The 16,537-nt window shown below is 50.9% G+C and overlaps 1 protein-coding gene across 1 annotated transcript in view; it reads left to right on the top strand.

The window, feature by feature from the left end:
• Nucleotides 1-554: 554 nt before the first annotated feature.
• Nucleotides 555-16,537, top strand: part of SIM2 (SIM bHLH transcription factor 2) — a 46,840-nt gene continuing 30,857 nt past the window's right edge. The window contains exons 1-3 of the mRNA XM_053565801.1: nucleotides 555-1,438; nucleotides 10,435-10,517; nucleotides 13,662-13,751. Coding sequence (XP_053421776.1) covers nucleotides 1,264-1,438; nucleotides 10,435-10,517; nucleotides 13,662-13,751 — 348 coding nt within the window. The 5' untranslated portion in view covers nucleotides 555-1,263. The remainder of the gene's footprint in view (nucleotides 1,439-10,434; nucleotides 10,518-13,661; nucleotides 13,752-16,537) is intronic.

Here is a 16,537-nt window from a genome sequence, read left to right as displayed (position 1 = left end):
CTCCCCAGCCGCTTCCCTCCCGGTCCTCGCGACCCCACGGCCTCTGGCTCCTCCAGAGAAGGAGACAATCTCCTTTCACTCTGATGTTTCACTAAAAGAAAGAGCAGGAGGATCACTTTGGCACCTCTCCCGCTGCTTTCTTATGTGGGGCTGGGGAAGTTGCTGGCCTCCTCACTTCCCGCTCTGGGACCTGCAACTTGTGGAAGGCGAGGGCGCAGGACCAGCCCAGGCTCCGAGGGCTAAGTCCTCGGCAGCCCGGCCCTTGGCCTGCGGGTCGCTCCGCCTCCTTGGTCACGCTCTGGGATGACCTGCCCCGTAGCTACAGAGGAGGCCTTGGCACACCTGCCTTCCTAGCCCCTCCCCGCCGCCCATCTTAGTGCCCCGGTCCAGCGATCCGCTCAGAGGAGAGAGTCCCCGCCGCGTACTGAGTGCACTCACTGCGACTTTCCCGAGCCCGGGCACGCGCGTCTCTCCCGGGAGAGTCCCTGGAGGCAGCGACACGGAGGCGCGCCTGTGACTCCAGGCCTGTGACGGGTCCGAGGCGAGATTGGCCACCCCCGCCCCCGCCGCGGTCCCTCCCCCACTCCACCCCCCTCCGCGCCGGCAGCCCAGTGCTCCGCCCGAAGGCGGGTCCGCCATAAACAAACGCGGCTTGGTCGCACGTGGACCACGGAGCTGCAGCGCCTCGACACAGACCTACGGTTGGGCGCCCAGTCTCCAGGTACAGGGAGCGACCAGGAAGGGCAAGAGAGCGCGCCCGGGCCCGGGCCCGGCCCCAGCCACCTCGACCCGGCTCGCCTCGGCTGGGCTCCCGCTCCATGGCTCCGCGGCCGCCGCTGCCCTTGAGGCCCTTTAGCCCAGAGGGGCCTCGCGGCAGCGGGTGCAAACACTCACTGAAGGACTGAACAGCACCGCCGCCTCCTCGAGGGCCACCCCCAGCACCCTAAGAAAAGCCGAGGCGGGAGCGACGAGCAGGAGCGTGCCGGAAGCGGGGCAGGATTGCCGCGGGACTGTCCAGCCCTGAGGAGGCTGCGCCCAGGGTCCGGCGGGCAAAGCCGCCGGGCTGCACTGAGCTCGGGCTGGACGCTGGGGAGAGGTGCTGGGTCTCGGTGCCCCAGGCCAGCCCCGCACACCTGCCTGCAGCCGGCGCTCCGGACTCACCTGGCTCCCGGCGCTTTCTTCCCCATCCCCGCCGCTGCGCCAGAGCGGGACTCCGCGGGCCTGGAGCACGGCCGGGTCTAATATGCCCGGAGCCAAGGCGCGATGAAGGAAAAGTCCAAGAATGCGGCCAAGACCAGGAGGGAGAAGGAAAATGGCGAGTTTTACGAGCTGGCTAAGCTGCTCCCGCTGCCGTCGGCCATCACTTCCCAGCTGGACAAAGCGTCCATCATCCGACTGACCACGAGCTATCTGAAGATGCGCGCCGTCTTCCCCGAAGGTGAGGCCGCAGGTGGACGGCCGGGAACACTGGGGAGCCTGGCGGCCTCGGTTCAAGCGGGAAGCCGGAGCCGGTCCTCGGAGGGGCCGCCGCAGCCGCTCGGCCAGCTAGAGCGTCTTGGGGAGGCTGTTCTAGGGGCTTCGGTTTCGGCTTCGGCCTCGACTGGGGTAAAGGGGCCAGGGCCGTGGTGGCTCGGGCGACCAAACCATTTTCTGGCTGGGCAGGAGAGAACCGAGAATTGCTCCGGAGGCAGGCAGACGGCCACGTTCCAGTCATTTCGATTTTCCTTCCTTCTCTTCTTTGCCATTATGGTTTTATTTTTTCTTTCTTTCCCTCCCTCTCTTTTTTTCTTTTTCCTTCTTTCTTTTTTTATTTCCCTCCCTGACAACCCATTCTAGTTTTGGTTTATGTTCTTTCTTTTTGCTCCCTTCTTTTCTTACACTCCCTTTTATTTATTTATTTTTTCCTTCATTCCGCCTCTCTTTCCTCTTTCTGGAGGAGGTCCGGGCGCTGGCTGTTTCACACGCTGGGAGCAGAGGGGTGTGTGGTGAGGCCCAGGCACTGCAGGCCCAAGTGACCAGGGGAGCACCGGTGGCCAGCCGGTCTGCCCTGGCCTCTTCTCCACCAGCCTTCCTTAGGGCTGGGGCACCCGAGGCCAGGGTAGAAGAGACCACGGTTGGGCTGCGATGCAGAGCGGAAGGTGAGTGGTTTGAAAATGGCAAATAAGCCTCAGCTCAGCCGTTCTTTTTAAGATCGAAAAAGCTCCACATTGGACAAGGGTCGCTGAGACCCGCGGGTCCATACACTCGGGATAATTGCAAATGATGGCGTGATGGGTGGATTCTCCCAGCAGGCACAGGCTTGCTAGCGTCGCAGACTGTGGCCGCTTAGCCAGGCACCTCTGAGCAGCAGTTGTCGGGAAGGCCCGGTCACCACAGCGTTAGCTTTTTTGGCATCGCAGGGATTTTGAACCAAGCGCCTTCCAGCGTCTCTGCCCCGGCCAGGGTGCCATGGCCCGCGGGATTCTAATATTTTGCTAGGAGGCGCGAGGCTCAGGGGCCTGGGGGATGCCCGGGGACCTCCGGGCCCAGGAGCCAGAGGCTGTGCAGGCCTCTGGAGCCCCAGGAGCCAAGCACCGGGGTAGGGAGACAGCTCTAGTCGCAGGGCGCCCAAGAATCGCTGCAGTGCAGACGACAGGTGTCCCTAGGCCGCAGGATGTCTCCATTAACGGGGTTCCAGGCTAGGGACTCGACTGGAAATCGCAAAGTTCGACCCTCTGCGTTCGCGGCTCCCAAGCCTGTTATTCGCGCTGGCCTCTGGGTGTGGAGCTGCGCTCCTTACCGCCTCCCGGGCGGAGCGCGGAGAGCCGGTCTGCAAGCGCCGCCTCCAGCCTGGTGGCCGGCGGGCCGGAGAGCGGAGGCCGAGGGCCCGGAAGGCGAGCGTGGCCTCTCCGGAGCCTCCCAGCCCGGCTGCACGGCCCGCGGGCGCTCTACCCTCACTTTCCGGCGCAGGAGACCTGGACTCGCCCTCCGGGAGCCCAGCGCACGTTCCTCTCCTTTCCCTTTCTGATCGGCAAAGACGCCCGGGCACACGCACTGGACCCTCCCGCTGGTAGCTTTGGGCCCCAGTAGTTGCTACTGGTCTGACCAAAGTCAGAGAAGTAGGGAAGATCGCTGGCCGGCAGAAGTTTCAGTGGCAATTAGATTTAGGTTTTATAAGGGCCGAGTCTCCTTCCCACCCGGGGAGGAGTGGTAGTTACTGGTTTGCTGGGTTAAGCTGTTCCTTAACCGCTTGCTACAAAGCAGGTGTGGAATCTGTGCAGGGCAGGCCTTGGCCTCATCCCTTCCCCTCCTCTGTCCCTCCTGCATTGGAAATAAAACACATTCAAAGAACTGATCAGAACATTGAATGATGTGCTGCCAGTGATTTGAAATAAACCAGAAATTAGTCAGAAGTAGAAGTCTCAGAAAAGAAGTCTAATTGTAAGCTGTTCGTTTGGTGGGAGATTTTCAGGACAGCCTGCTGAAATTGGGAAGCAGGTGTGTACTGTTTGGCCTGTGTTTGAACTGGGCTGTGTTCTAGCTCTGGGGAGCAAGTCTACAGGTATTTGGGCCCAGAATGGCAGAACTCTGAGCCTTTGCAGGAGTGAGTCTTCTGAGTGTCTTGCTTTGAGAAGCTGGCACTAGTGCCATTTTGGGAGCAGTTGACAAGCTACCTGTGCATCTGTGGATGGGAGGTGGGTGGGGGAGTGACCCTGGATGCTGGCACTCAGGAAGGGATGGGAAGGGAGCTGTTTACCCCTAGAGTTTTGTGAATGAGGGTGTCTGCTCAGGAGGGGAATGGGGCAGTGGTCTAATCCCTCCCTCCCCAGTTTCTGCAGGGTCCAAAGTAGTGGCGGACCTGGCATGGACGCGAGCCTTGGGACCTTTTAGGAGCCTCAGGTCTGCAGCTCTGCATGGCAGCACCATTTTGTCAAGTTAGTCTGAGCTAAGGAGTTGTGAAGCTGGGAGCCTGGGACAGAGAGAGACAGTGCTCTAGAAAGACCTCCACTGTGCAAACTGGTCATTACTCTGGTAGCTCTGAAGGATAGGGACACAGAAGTGGCACCTTAACTGATTTACCCCCTTCTTGTGGAGTCCCGGTCTGCAAGGGAGGATATGGCTTCTGGTCAGAATGGAGCCTGGCAAAGCTAGGGTCAGAATGGTGGCCCTACAGAGTTTTAAGGGCCAGGGTGGTCCAGGCAGCAAACTTTCAGATTACCCTGGGCTCAAGACTGCAAACAGAAAAATTACAAAGGCATCAATCTGCCAAGGGCGCTGTTGCCCCAAAGCAAGTGGCGTCCTTGGTTAAAGAAGAATGGAGACCAACTTAGGGCTCTGGGAGTTGAAAAATGAATAGCGCAGTCCCAAGAACCACAGAAATCACTAGACTAAATCTTCACACTTGGGGAAACTGAGGCCAGAGAGGGCACAGACCTTTCCAAGTTTCCACAACAAGGTCAAGATTAGGCCAGTTGCTGCCATGGCTGACAGTGTGCAGCCTGTTATCCCACTGTGCCAGCAAGGCTGCCAATCTCTCTTCCTCTTACTCTAGGTTTCCTTAGTTGGAAAGACAGAAAAAGGACTTCAGAGAGGTGGGGCAGAGGGAGGTGACAAGAGCCAAGGTAAACACCCTGCCCCAGTGGCCAGATGGAGGAATCAGATTACTTTTGATTAGTACAGCCAGGTGTTGAAGATCTATTGTCGTGACACATGTCTAGGTCTTGGTCTTCCTGTCTATAAAATGGGCCCATCACCAAAGGGTGGCACTGAACACAATTGCTCTGATAAAGTACGAGGAGGCGAGCAGAAACATGCTGTATTATTCTTACTCCCTCCTTCTGTGAGCTCCCAGTGTTTACTGGGCCAGACAAAGCTTAAATGGTGTGAGGAGGCTGGGTGCGGTGGCTCACACCTATAATCCTAGTGCTCTGAGAGGCTAAGGCGGGTGGATTGACTGAGCTCACGAGTTCAAGACCAGCCTGAGCAAAAGCAAGACCACATCTCTAAAAAAAAATTGCCGGGTGTTGTGGCAGGTGCCTGTAGTCCCAGCTACTTGGGAGGCAAGAGGATCGCTTCAGCCAAAGAGTTTGAGGTTGCTGTGAGCTATGATGCCACAGCACTCTGGGAGGGCAACAGAAGGAGAGACTCTGTCTCAAAACAAACAAACAAACAACAACAACAACAAAAAAAAAAACACGACGTGAGGAGCACTCCCTGCCCCACTTTCCTGGACCTTTACTTCCCTTCAACAGTGAGCTACGAAGTGGGAGGTAGATGATGCGGAGCCAGGAAAAAGACAAGAGAGGAAGGTCGGCTTTAGAACTTGGGCTCCAAATTGAGAACTCAGTGAGTTTTAGCAGCAGTACTGGGGCTGATGGGCAGCCTGTTCTTTGCCCAGAGAGGCAAAGCTTTGGAAACCATGGAAGCACCTAGGCTTCTGGTTGCCCCCTGGCCATTGCTGCCCTGGGACCATGTGTAGTAGAATGCAGGGTAGATTCTGTCCATCCAAGGGATGACACCCAGTTGGCCTCCAGCAGCCCAACTCAGAGCTGCTGCAGTGCCACTCCAATCTCAAGGGCTCTGTTCCTACCCAGAGGCTGGATTCAGCTCTGGTAGTGGGGCAAGGGGTGGTATCTTCTCTGGGAACTTGTACACCAAGGCTGGCACAAGGGACTGGCCTCAGGTCCTGGGGTTGAAAACCGAGGCTGAGCCTACAGGTGTGGGTTAAAGGGGACCGGTGTTGCTAAAACGTCTCTCTCTCTCTCTCTCTCTCTCTCTCTCTCACACACACACACACACACACACACACACACACACACACACACACACACACACACGTAATTCAAGACCTGAGTTATTCCAATGGCCCAAGCCTTTGCATTTGAATTCAGCCACAGGCACCATAGTTCATTCATTCCGGGTGCTGCAGGAGGAGTCAGGCTATCCTTGTTTCCCAGAATCAAAGCGATTTGATTGGGAGAGTTTGGTGAGGAGACACTCGCCCTATACAGAACTGGGGTCAGAGATCTGAGGCCTTTCTCTACCTCCCCCCAAATAATCTAGATTTTTAAAAATTGACTTTGCTTTACAATAATGTAGATGTTTACAACCCTCTGAGCCTGCCAGGCTGCAGGAACGCTCACAGCTGCAGGGAGGAAGCTCATGTCCTGGAAGGTGGTGAACGTGGTGAAGGGGGCCACCGAGGGCACCAGGCCTTGGCCTTGGAGGGGAGCTCGCTGCAGATTCAGACCCCTCCTCTCCCGAGTCCAGGGAGCTCCGGGGGCAGTACACAGACCTCTGCAGGGCCTGCTCTCTCTCAAAAGGTCTTGGCAGTCATATTGGGGCACGGGGAACTTCCCCCAATTGTCAGAGCAGGCGTGACACCCCTGGCAAAGTGCTGGCCAGGCTGGAAGCCATCGGGTGGGCGAAGAGAAGCCTTCTTGGGGGTCTCTACCTACCACCCCTTTATTAATACCACCGGTAGGTTTGGAAACTGACAGAAGGGATGGACTTTTCAGGTACCCAGGAATGAAAGGGAGAGTTTCCAGGCCAAGAAGGACTGAGGTGCACAAAGGAGCTGGAGAATCACAATTTACTGGTATGGAGAGGAGAGGCCTGTTAGAGGCACAAGCTGTGGGTTCCCCTAGAGCAGCAAGGCGGGGACCCAGCCCCCCCCCCTTTACTGCTTCACCCAGGTTTGCGGCACCTGGCAGCCCCGCAGGCAGTCGTGCTCTGTATTGGGGCTGTGAACTGAGACCTGGGTGACTTTAGAGGCCGCCTACGCGGCAGGCGCTGGAGTCCCAGGACGGTTGTGTGAGGAGGGAGCAGGCAGGGCAGCCTTCCTTACCCCGCCTCCCCTGCACAGACCCTACTTGATTTGGAGTGGTTTGCAACGCGAAAGGGTGACCTTGCAGTCCTCAGAGTGTGGTAGGTTGAGGTCCCCCAGGTTCCTTTCTGAGCTCTTGAAGGTTGGGGGAGGTTGCGGCAGGGGAGGAAAAGGAAACCAGGAAAGGCTGGACAAAGCGGAGGATGCTGTGGCAAGCACGGAGGCCTCGGGCTGGGCTCGCCTCATTTAATCCAGGTCCATCTTATTTTTGAGGTGAGAAATAAAGATTAGAGGTGGAAGCATTGCTGGAGGTCAGACCCTGGGGCAGGAGGAGGTGAGAGCTGTGTCTGGGTGCAGAGGCACAACTGCTGATCCTCCTCGATTTCACTCCCAGACCCATTTTTCCTGGAGGGGTGGGGCAGGGATAGCTGCCTCCCCGCTGCTCCCTCTATTAACCCATTTGATTTTTACGATTCGGTGAGGAGTCTTTCCTCACTTCCCCCCCTCCCCCAGATACCTGTAGGTTGCCCCAAGGGGAAGTGAGAGAATAGCCACTAACCAAGGTATTCTTACCCAAGTCCTGGGCCCAACTCGGGCTGGACAGACCGTCACAGCCACTATCCTGAGGAAGGAACAAGGCCAGCTGCCTCCATAGGTCCTTTCTTTAGGTCTCCAATTCAAATGTCCCTCATCTGAGAGGAGTGACCAGCCCCTTAGTATAGGAATCATCTCCCCTTTTACCCCTAATCATCTGACTTGTGTCATCCCATGTGTATGGTCTGCGACCAGCATCTGGAAGCACCCCCAGCTCCAGTGCCCAGAGAAGAGGGACCATATTCAGGCAGCCTCTGTGGTAGGAGCATCCAGTGGGGCTCAAACTCTCAGATGACAGGAGCAGAGCATGGGCACTGCTTGCACAAATCCACAAATGGGGGAGGAGGGAGAGAGGGAACCAGGCAGGTACCAGGAAGCTGACTGGCAAAATTTGGCTTGACTCTGTCCCCCACCCTTACTGGTCTCTGTTTCTCCCTGTATGGTCAACCTGGCCACCCCACAGATGCCCTGTCAGTCCTGCAAGGCACATGGTGGGGAGGTGAGAGACAGAATTACAGGCTGGGCTTGGGACCCCTGGCTGCACCCGGAGAAGCAGTCTGTTCTGGGGGACTCCCACCACCACAATTGCTAACCCTGGAGAAGCTTAGCCCAGTCTCCCTCCTCCCACTTTTGAAATAAATTCCCTTTTTAGGTTTAGGTAAGTGGCACATGCCCAGCTCCTCACTTTCTGGGGAAGTTTTGCAATACCAAGACAATTTTTTTCATTACAAACCTTGCTTTATTTAGTCTCTGCATTCAAACAAAGTAGATGTTTATACTCTGAGTGAAAAGACCTCACCCACATGGGTTTCTAATGGAAGAGCTGGCATTACCACCACCCCAGAGGTGGCCTGGAGGTAGAGGATCTCGGGGGGAACAGGGGCACCTTCTCAGCCACCTCCTTGGAAAGGGGCATTTGCATCAAATCTCTGCATGCAAAATGGGGGCATTGGGAAATTATAGAAAAATATGACTTAAAAGAACGAGCTCGCTTGAAATATGTGGTATTTGAACTATATGGAAGATTGTGACTTTTGCATGGAGAGCAAAGGCCTTCAATATGGTCTGGCAGGGGAGTCTGGTCTGGAGGGTCATTCCCAAAGACATATGAGAGGGGCCCAGGGACAGGGAAGAGAAGGGTGATTTCCAGGGTGCATTTGTCCATTTTTGGAAATCAGAATTCTTGGGTCCTTATTAAATACTTACTCTCCACCTAGGCCCCCAGGACTTTTGAATTTTGGCTCTTTCCATTCATTGCTGGTTAAATGGGAGTAAATGTTGCTGGGTGGCCCCTGGCCTGGGTCTCAGGGAGAAAAACCTGGGCTGGTGACAGCAAATGATGAGCTTCTGAGATCATGGTGGTGATGCTTGAGATTTCCTGCGGTTAAAGAGACACTTCTGCTCACGTGGTGGAGGCTGGGGGGGCCATGAATAATGAATAGAGATTATATTTGGGGAATCAGGGATATGTGGGAATTAGCCACTTCCTTATGAGGAGACCAGGATAAGCCCCTAATTCTTAAAGCCCAGGAGGAGAAATTAAAGGTCATCCCTCTTTTAGTTGCAGAATACTTTCTGGGGAAAATTCTCCAAAGCTTCTGTCCTGGGTCTTGAGATGTGTTTTGCCTCCAGAAGTCTAAGCCTCCAGAAGCCACGATGCTCCAGGCGTTCACGGAGGCAACTGGGAGACTGCGCTGCGACTCCCCGGGAAGCCGCTCGGCGCTGCCCGCCTGGAGGGTCTTTGCGGGGCCCCAGGATAGCCGCAGCTGGCCAGTTCTCCGCCCCATACGATCTGCCCTGTCTGGAGGTTTGGCTCTCTGAGGGCGCAGGCAGGCTGGGCTTGGCCTGCAGTCCTGGGGGACGCGCCCGCGGCGCCCACAGCTCTCTCTGTATGGGGCACGGCAGGGGACGGGCGCTGGGTAGGTGAGCTGCTCGCCTACTGGCGTTTTCTCTGCCGGGGAGGTTGGAGCTTAAGCGGAGAAGGCGGTCACCGCCCTTTGGTACCTCTCTTTGCGAGCTCAGCGATAACTGGAGAGTCTGTAGGCCTTGTCCTCAGCGGAAAGATTCCGGGGAGCTGTTGGGAGTTTTCCCAGCCCGATCTCCGGAGCTCAGAGCTACAACCTTGCCCTGCTTTCCTGGTTCCTCCCTAATGTACTGAGAAAAGTCGGAGGCTCCCGGCCACAGCACCCTCTTTCTCCTCCGTGCGCCTTTTGTAACACTGGTGGTTACCAGGAGGTGATGCGGAAAGACAGAAGGCTTTGGGGGACACAGTTAAGCGGAAGGGCCGAGGGATCCCTGATTATGTGCCAACAGACACCTGCCTGTTACCGCCTGTGGGCCATCCCTGCCCCACCTTTGCCAGATTTGGCGTCTGCCCTTCGGAAACCTCCAGGTAAACCCTTCCCAGGCAGAAGCTCTCGGCACCGCACGAAGGCGGACTGCGGCGCTCCGGCTCTCTGCCTGCGAAGGCCAGGGAGTCTGAAAGGATGATGAGAGGCAGAGCGGGAGGTCATTTTTCTGCTGGAAAAGCTGTGTCCTGGACCGCGGGGTCGTCAATCCGGCCTCTCTCCTTTGGGCAAATGAGTTGTCGGTGACACAGAAAGAAAGCAGGGAGGCGGGAGGGTCCTTGGGGGGATATTTATGGGTCAAATCGATATCCCGTTTGGCTACAAGGATGGCGATTTCAAAGCGGATTAGATTACTTCGTGGCGTTTCAAATAAAACGGCAATTTCAGGGCCATGAGCACGTGGGCACCCGCGGGAGCAGTGGGCCTGGTAGGCTGAGCGCGCGCAGGGGCGCCTGGGCTGGAGGCCTGGGCCGGTATTCTCCTTTGGCCTTTTCCTTTTTAATCGGGTGCAAAGGGCGGACGGCTAAGGCACAGATGGCGGCCCGCTGGGCCACAGGGGGCAGTGGGAGGAGCTCCGTGCTCGCGGGCAGGAGATGGAAGGGTGCGGAGGTTCCACGCGCCCTGCCTGGTGCCCTGCTCTCGGACTGGGCTCTAACACTAATTGGTTTGTTTTATTCTACCGTCCAGGTTTAGGAGAGGCGTGGGGACAGCCGAGTCGTGCCGGGCCCCTGGACAGCGTTGCCAAGGAGCTGGGATCACACTTACTGCAGGTAGAGCCGCCTTGCCAGGGGAGGAGCTCAGGGCAGAGTCGCGGGTGGGGGTGGCCCCCCACTCCGAGGGACAGGATCCAAGTGTAGACAGAGACCTAGGCCGGGTGTCTCTGGACGTGGTTAAGTCCTTTCCGACCTTCTTAGCTCAGCAACTCGTACCGCGCGCTCACTCTGCGTCAGACTCGGGCCAGAAGCTGGAGTCAGAGGAGTGAACGCTCAGAGCTCGAGTGCTGCGGCTCGAAAGCCTTTGGCAGTTGCGTGTTTGCAGATGCTGCAACGAGGGAGACAGCATCAGTAATAGAACATTAACAACCGGCACTTGTTGAGAGTTTATTACAAGCCTGACTCTGTTCAGAATCTAATTGTATCATCCCACACCCCCACCTTTTTTTTTCTCGAGACGGTCACTGTCAGCCCTGCTAGAGGGCAGTGGCTTCATCACAGCACACTGCAACCCCACTCAAACTCCTGGGCCCACTCCCCCTTCCCGCCTCAGCCTTCCAAGTAGTAGGGACTAAAAGTGCCCGTCACAACCCCCAGCTAATTTTTCTGTTCTTTGTAGAGATGGGGGTCTTGCTGACTCTTGCTCTGGCTGATCTTGAACTCCTGAGCTCAAGCTTCGCCTCCCAGAGTGCTAGGATTATAGGCATGAGCTGCTGAGCCTGGCCTTCCACCGGCTATTTTTAACTCCGCTTTTTTTGAAGGAGGAAGTTGAGCCACAGAGAGGTTAAGTAATGTGTCTGAGGTCACACAGCAAGAGGTGGGGCCCGGTAACCCATTAGTCCAACTCTAGACCTGGCACCTACAAACAAGCAGGGCGGGGGAGAGGCCTGGCTCGGGCTTCTTGCTTAGTTTAGGAGTCAGAGGCTTGGCACCCCCCATCCTGGGGCCATTCAGCCCGCCGCTGCTGCGCTGCCCCTGACCGCGGCTTCCCCAGCAGCTGCGCGCTGGCAGCAGCCAGGGTCTGCGGTTCTGTCCCGGCGGCCCTGAGCGCAGCCCGCCTCTTCCAGGTCCGCGGCTGCTGCGAGCTGGGGACAAATTCCGATTTCTCAAATACCCTTTACAGAACCCATCAAGGACTCGATTCATGGCCCCCCACCCCACCCCGTCATTTGTCTCTGCCATGGAAAAAGGCCTACCGAGCACTACTTTGCGCTTCCTCCCTCCTATTTTGTGTTTTCTTTACAAAGTAAAAAATGTTGGCGGCGGGACTACTGTGACTTAGGTCAGCGAGTGGCCGTGAGCTCTGCTCTTCGAAAAGGAGATCTTTTCAAAACTCTTTTAACTCCTCTTCCCCCACCCTCTGGTGTGATTTATTTTTAAAAGTGCCCGTGTTGGGGAAAGTGAAGATCTCAGGAATATTTGAAACCCGGAGTTTTTACTCCGTAAAGCGAAGGCTGCGGCCCGGGGCGCGGCGGCCCGCCACCCTCTCCCGGGCTTTCCTGCCAACTCCGCCCGCCCCTGTGCGTATTTTGTGCTGCTACATTATTATAAGTGACACTAATATGGGGACAACTAAGTGCCCGGGAACTTCAGTGAAAACCTGGCGGGCAAAGTCAACACCCCCACATTTCTCCACGGTACATTTCTTTAATTAATTCCGGAGTGGTGTGTGCACCCGCGTCTTGCAGTTTTTATCCATGTAAGCAAATTAGGTAATTTGAAGCTACAAAGCCATATTTTCCATTAAGAATATTTTTTTAGCTACTGCTGGCAACTTTTAGAATTTAATGATGATAATTTTTCTCATTATGCTAGTGACGGCTGGTTGTGAGATACTATTTCATTGACTGTATCTCTTTAGTAATGATTTTGGAGTTAAGCAAACTTTGCAAAATGTGCTGGAAAGTTTACAGCTGTAGAAATTGCTCTGCAGTTTGTATTTTTGGAGCAAGCATGCAAAATATGCCCCAAAGTTTACAACTTTAGAAATTGCTGTATAGTTTGTATTGTTGAACCCCCACAGGCTTTGTTGGGAAAATATTTTGTAGCTGAGTTAGAAGCTTGAAAGTGAGGCTTGTGATCAAGATGCTGATTTCCACTTTGTGAAAGGGAAAGGTAGTGATAGTTTAGTTGGCAAAGAACGTTTGCAGGGAACTGTATTTGAGACAGCAGAATGTTAAGGATAGCTTTCAAGTTTCACTTCCACTACATTCCCCCCCTTCAAAGGGGGGGGTGTTAGAAAAACCAAAGGTAATCTGGTTTCAATTACAGGCCGTAAAAATAGAATTTGTGGCCAGAAATTAATTTGGAATATTTTTTATGGGGGTAGCATTGTGGATTGTATGAGTCTTTCACCAACTTTATTGCTTTTCTTTGGTTCTGGATCTAAAATATGAATGAGTAAATAAAATGCAGTTTCCTTTTTCAAAAATAATTTAGTCTTTTTATCCCTGACACATAAATATAATCATTACCTTTTTATTTGTCTTAATTATCTCATAATTTTATTTTATTTTTGAGGGCTAGCCAACTTAGGCAAAAATCAGTATTTCATTTGCGTAGTTTTAATTTTTCAGAAGTTGATACTTTTTCTCTTTGAATTTTATAAAGGTTATTTGATCTCTTGCAAATTCTAAATAATTAATTCTGTAGACCTAATCTGGTAAAAATAACCAGGTATTTTGTTTTATTTTCTAGGGAGTGGTAGTGTTTGGAATTTATTATTCAAATGGTACTTAGAGGTAACTAGAAAATTGTGGCAACTAAAGCATATGTCCTAGTGGTATAAATGACTTCCAATTATGACATTAAATGCTCTATATAGTTGTAGATTTTCCCCTAAGTACCATAGAACTCCGGATTTGTGCTAAGTGCTAAAATACCCCCAAACAATAAAGCTACTACATTTAAATGAGCAAGATAGGAATTCTCAAATGTTTTGCATGATTTTTGTGATGTGTATTATGATTGTTTTTAAAGTGCTTTAAAAGCATTTCAGAGGCTGGCCTGGGAAGTCGACGCTGAGTGTTGTTACCTACATTCATTCCTTCTTATTGCCCTGAGCCTCAGAAGGGTTTTCTGCATTTAACAAGTATGCAGTGATAAGATTTTATACATCCTTCCATCCCAGGGACAGTACAGTTATTAGATTTAACTCAAATGTAGAACTATCATGTCATCCTGACACTTTCTCTTTTACAGACTTTGGATGGATTTGTTTTTGTGGTAGCGTCTGACGGCAAAATCATGTATATATCCGAGACAGCTTCTGTACATTTAGGCTTGTCCCAGGTAAGTATTTCCTAATTTATATATAACCCAAACATTAAATGAAGCGTTAGCAGATGTTGACAGCCTTATTCAACTTGAAAATGAATCTGTTTAAGTGTTTGCTTTTATGTAGGAACATAATCCCAAATTGCAAAATCCTCTTCTTAGGACATCCCGCAGGGGTTGTCTTTTCCATTTTTTTTTTTTTAACTTTTCTTTTTCCTTTGGAGTTCATGACCAGTGCATCTTTGCCATGTCAGTCTTGTTCTGAGATTCTGTACTATGCCTTGGACTATCTGCTGACGTGGTAATGTTAGATGCCACTGAAAAGAGCTTCACAAAGGGAGATGTTGCAGCCCGCACATGCTGCTCTGCATGTGGGATTATGAATTGCTGCAATGCAAGAGGTAAGCTGGTGGAGAACATGGGTTTTCATGCAGAATGTGCTGGGGGGAGAAAGAAAGGGAAGGGGTAGATTTATGAGTATTCACATGGAATTCAGGGTCATTTTTCCTGAGTTTTTCCAGCTCAGTGGTCGTTTCAGTAAAGCATTTTATATGCTTGTGATAGAAACCCATAAAAGTCAGTTTACTACTGTTTTGCACAGCAAAGTCCTGGTTCTTTGCAACAATTAAATATTACCAATTTTTCTGAAAAAGTGGAATCATCTCCTGAAAAAGGATTCATTCCTTAGGGAAAAGAGGTGGCCTTAGCTTTATTTATCCCTGTCAAGCCAAGGGTTTTGTGGAAGATCTTGGTGCTGTCTGGACCTGTGACATGTCCAGACGTGGCAAGTTCAATTGACCATTGCCATTCACATGGTCTGATTTCAGTGTGGCCCATGATTATGAAAGTCACATTTTTTATACATACATGGACTGACTGTTTCTTTACATTCATCGTTATTGAAGACATACTAGAATTGATTATGGATACAGCAAAGTCCAAAGAAACTCATAAGTAATCTGAATTGCACCAGCCTGCTAATGTAGTTAATCCAAAATAAAACATGCCAATTGATGTGACTTCAGTTTACAAATGTGGAAACCTGCATCTGGTATATTCTTTTTATTTTTCTGCCAATACATTCTTTTTAAGCTTGCCATTTGTTTACAACCTTCTCTTTCAATCTATGTCCAAGTAGATTTATATGCCTGTGTATTTCTTATGCAAAGCCCTTTGAATACTTAAATTGTTTGGAAGTTTCTTTTCTCTTATTCTTCTTTTCCTTTCTGAAACCAGGTCTCCCAAATGTAGTTTACTAAAGCTTGGCTCTTGCACCTACATGACTCATGGAATCAATGTACTTGTAGAATGGGAAATACTGTTGAGAATATGAAATTTGCTATTTCTGTATTATTCATAACTACTATTCTCTAAATTTCTACTTTGCCCTTTTTATAATTATTCAGGTCCCTTTAGATGAACCCAGACTGGTTTCTACTTCTGGCTTGACCTGTGGCCAAGTGACCTTCATTGGATTACTTGCCTTTTTCAATTGTAATTTAGAAAACGTTTGATAGCCTTATAATATTACAAACATAACAAAACATTTTGTATGCTTTTAAACTGCCTGAACAAAAATCTTTTAAAATAAGTAAGATCACTGTTATCAAATACTAAATTTAGATCTGAGCTCCCTAGCAGTCAAAGCAAAAAGGGGAATGCATTCATTTACATAGCTTTCATTGCTTGATAGGGCAGGTACTAAACCTTCTTGAACTGTAATTTAAACAATAAAATAATGTCTGCTCTATCCCCTTTTTAAAACCATGGTGAAAAACAGATAAACTGTTCATTTTGTGTAATTTATGAACTATAGGGAGCTACACAAATCCAAGTATTTCACAGTTTGATTAGAACAAAATTGCTTCCAGTAGGGTCCTTTGGTGGGCACCTTAATAGGACTCGTAATGGGTTGCTTGGTGTTTGGAACATCCTGGCACATCCTGAGACAACCCAGTTCATTTAGTCAGGTTGCCCAATCTAGCATCTTATTTCTCTGTAATTTTTCTCTTTTTATGTGGAAAATAGACTTGATGGATTATGAACACCATAATTAAGAACAACCAAAATACTGGATAGAAGACAAATATGCCTCCTGTTCACGATTAACTCCACAGACAGAAACCTAGGCAGAATCACAAGTACAAGTATTATATTTCCTTTTGACCATAATGTAGCAATAAAATTTCATATCATAGTTTCAAGAGAGGAAAGGGGTTATATGCTACCATATTCCAAGAAAGCTGTAGACATACCTTTCGTCTTTTGTGTTTCCAGAAGAAGTGACAGATTTTAAACAGATATGTCAAATTGTGTAGAGTGACTGATTTTTTTCTGATTTCTCAGCAGGGCTGAGTTAGCATCAGTCTGCGGCTATAAAAACACTTTAATGCCGACTGAGCCCTTTGCCAGTATCTGGGGAGTTGTTCCATGGCAAACTGTTTAAATAAGCAACAACAAACTTTCCTCTCAAATCTGCCTCCTGTTCGTGATTAACTTCACAGAACAAAATCTAGGCAGAATCACAATGTGTACTTTTGTCTGTCCTCTTTACTTAAATAGTAAAATAAAGTATTGGATAAGATGTCAAATACCAAACTGCTCTTTTTTTTAATATTTTGCACTTTTTAGATGACCTTTAGTATTGGTAAACAGGCAAATATAGCAAACACAAAAACTTGATTAAAATAGGCTTGAGTATTTTTTTAAATCACAGACATGAAAGCGTTAATAAAATTTTACCCAACAGAGTAACCTTTGAAACAGGTTTTCTGATGAATAATGTTAGTAGTGTTAGCTCA

Source organism: Nycticebus coucang, chromosome 16 (genome assembly GCF_027406575.1).
Source record: "Nycticebus coucang isolate mNycCou1 chromosome 16, mNycCou1.pri, whole genome shotgun sequence".
In the NCBI taxonomy this organism is placed as follows: Eukaryota; Metazoa; Chordata; class Mammalia; order Primates; family Lorisidae; genus Nycticebus; species Nycticebus coucang.
The sequence above is the reverse complement of the archived record's forward strand: the minus strand, read 5'-3'. Positions and strand labels throughout refer to the sequence as shown.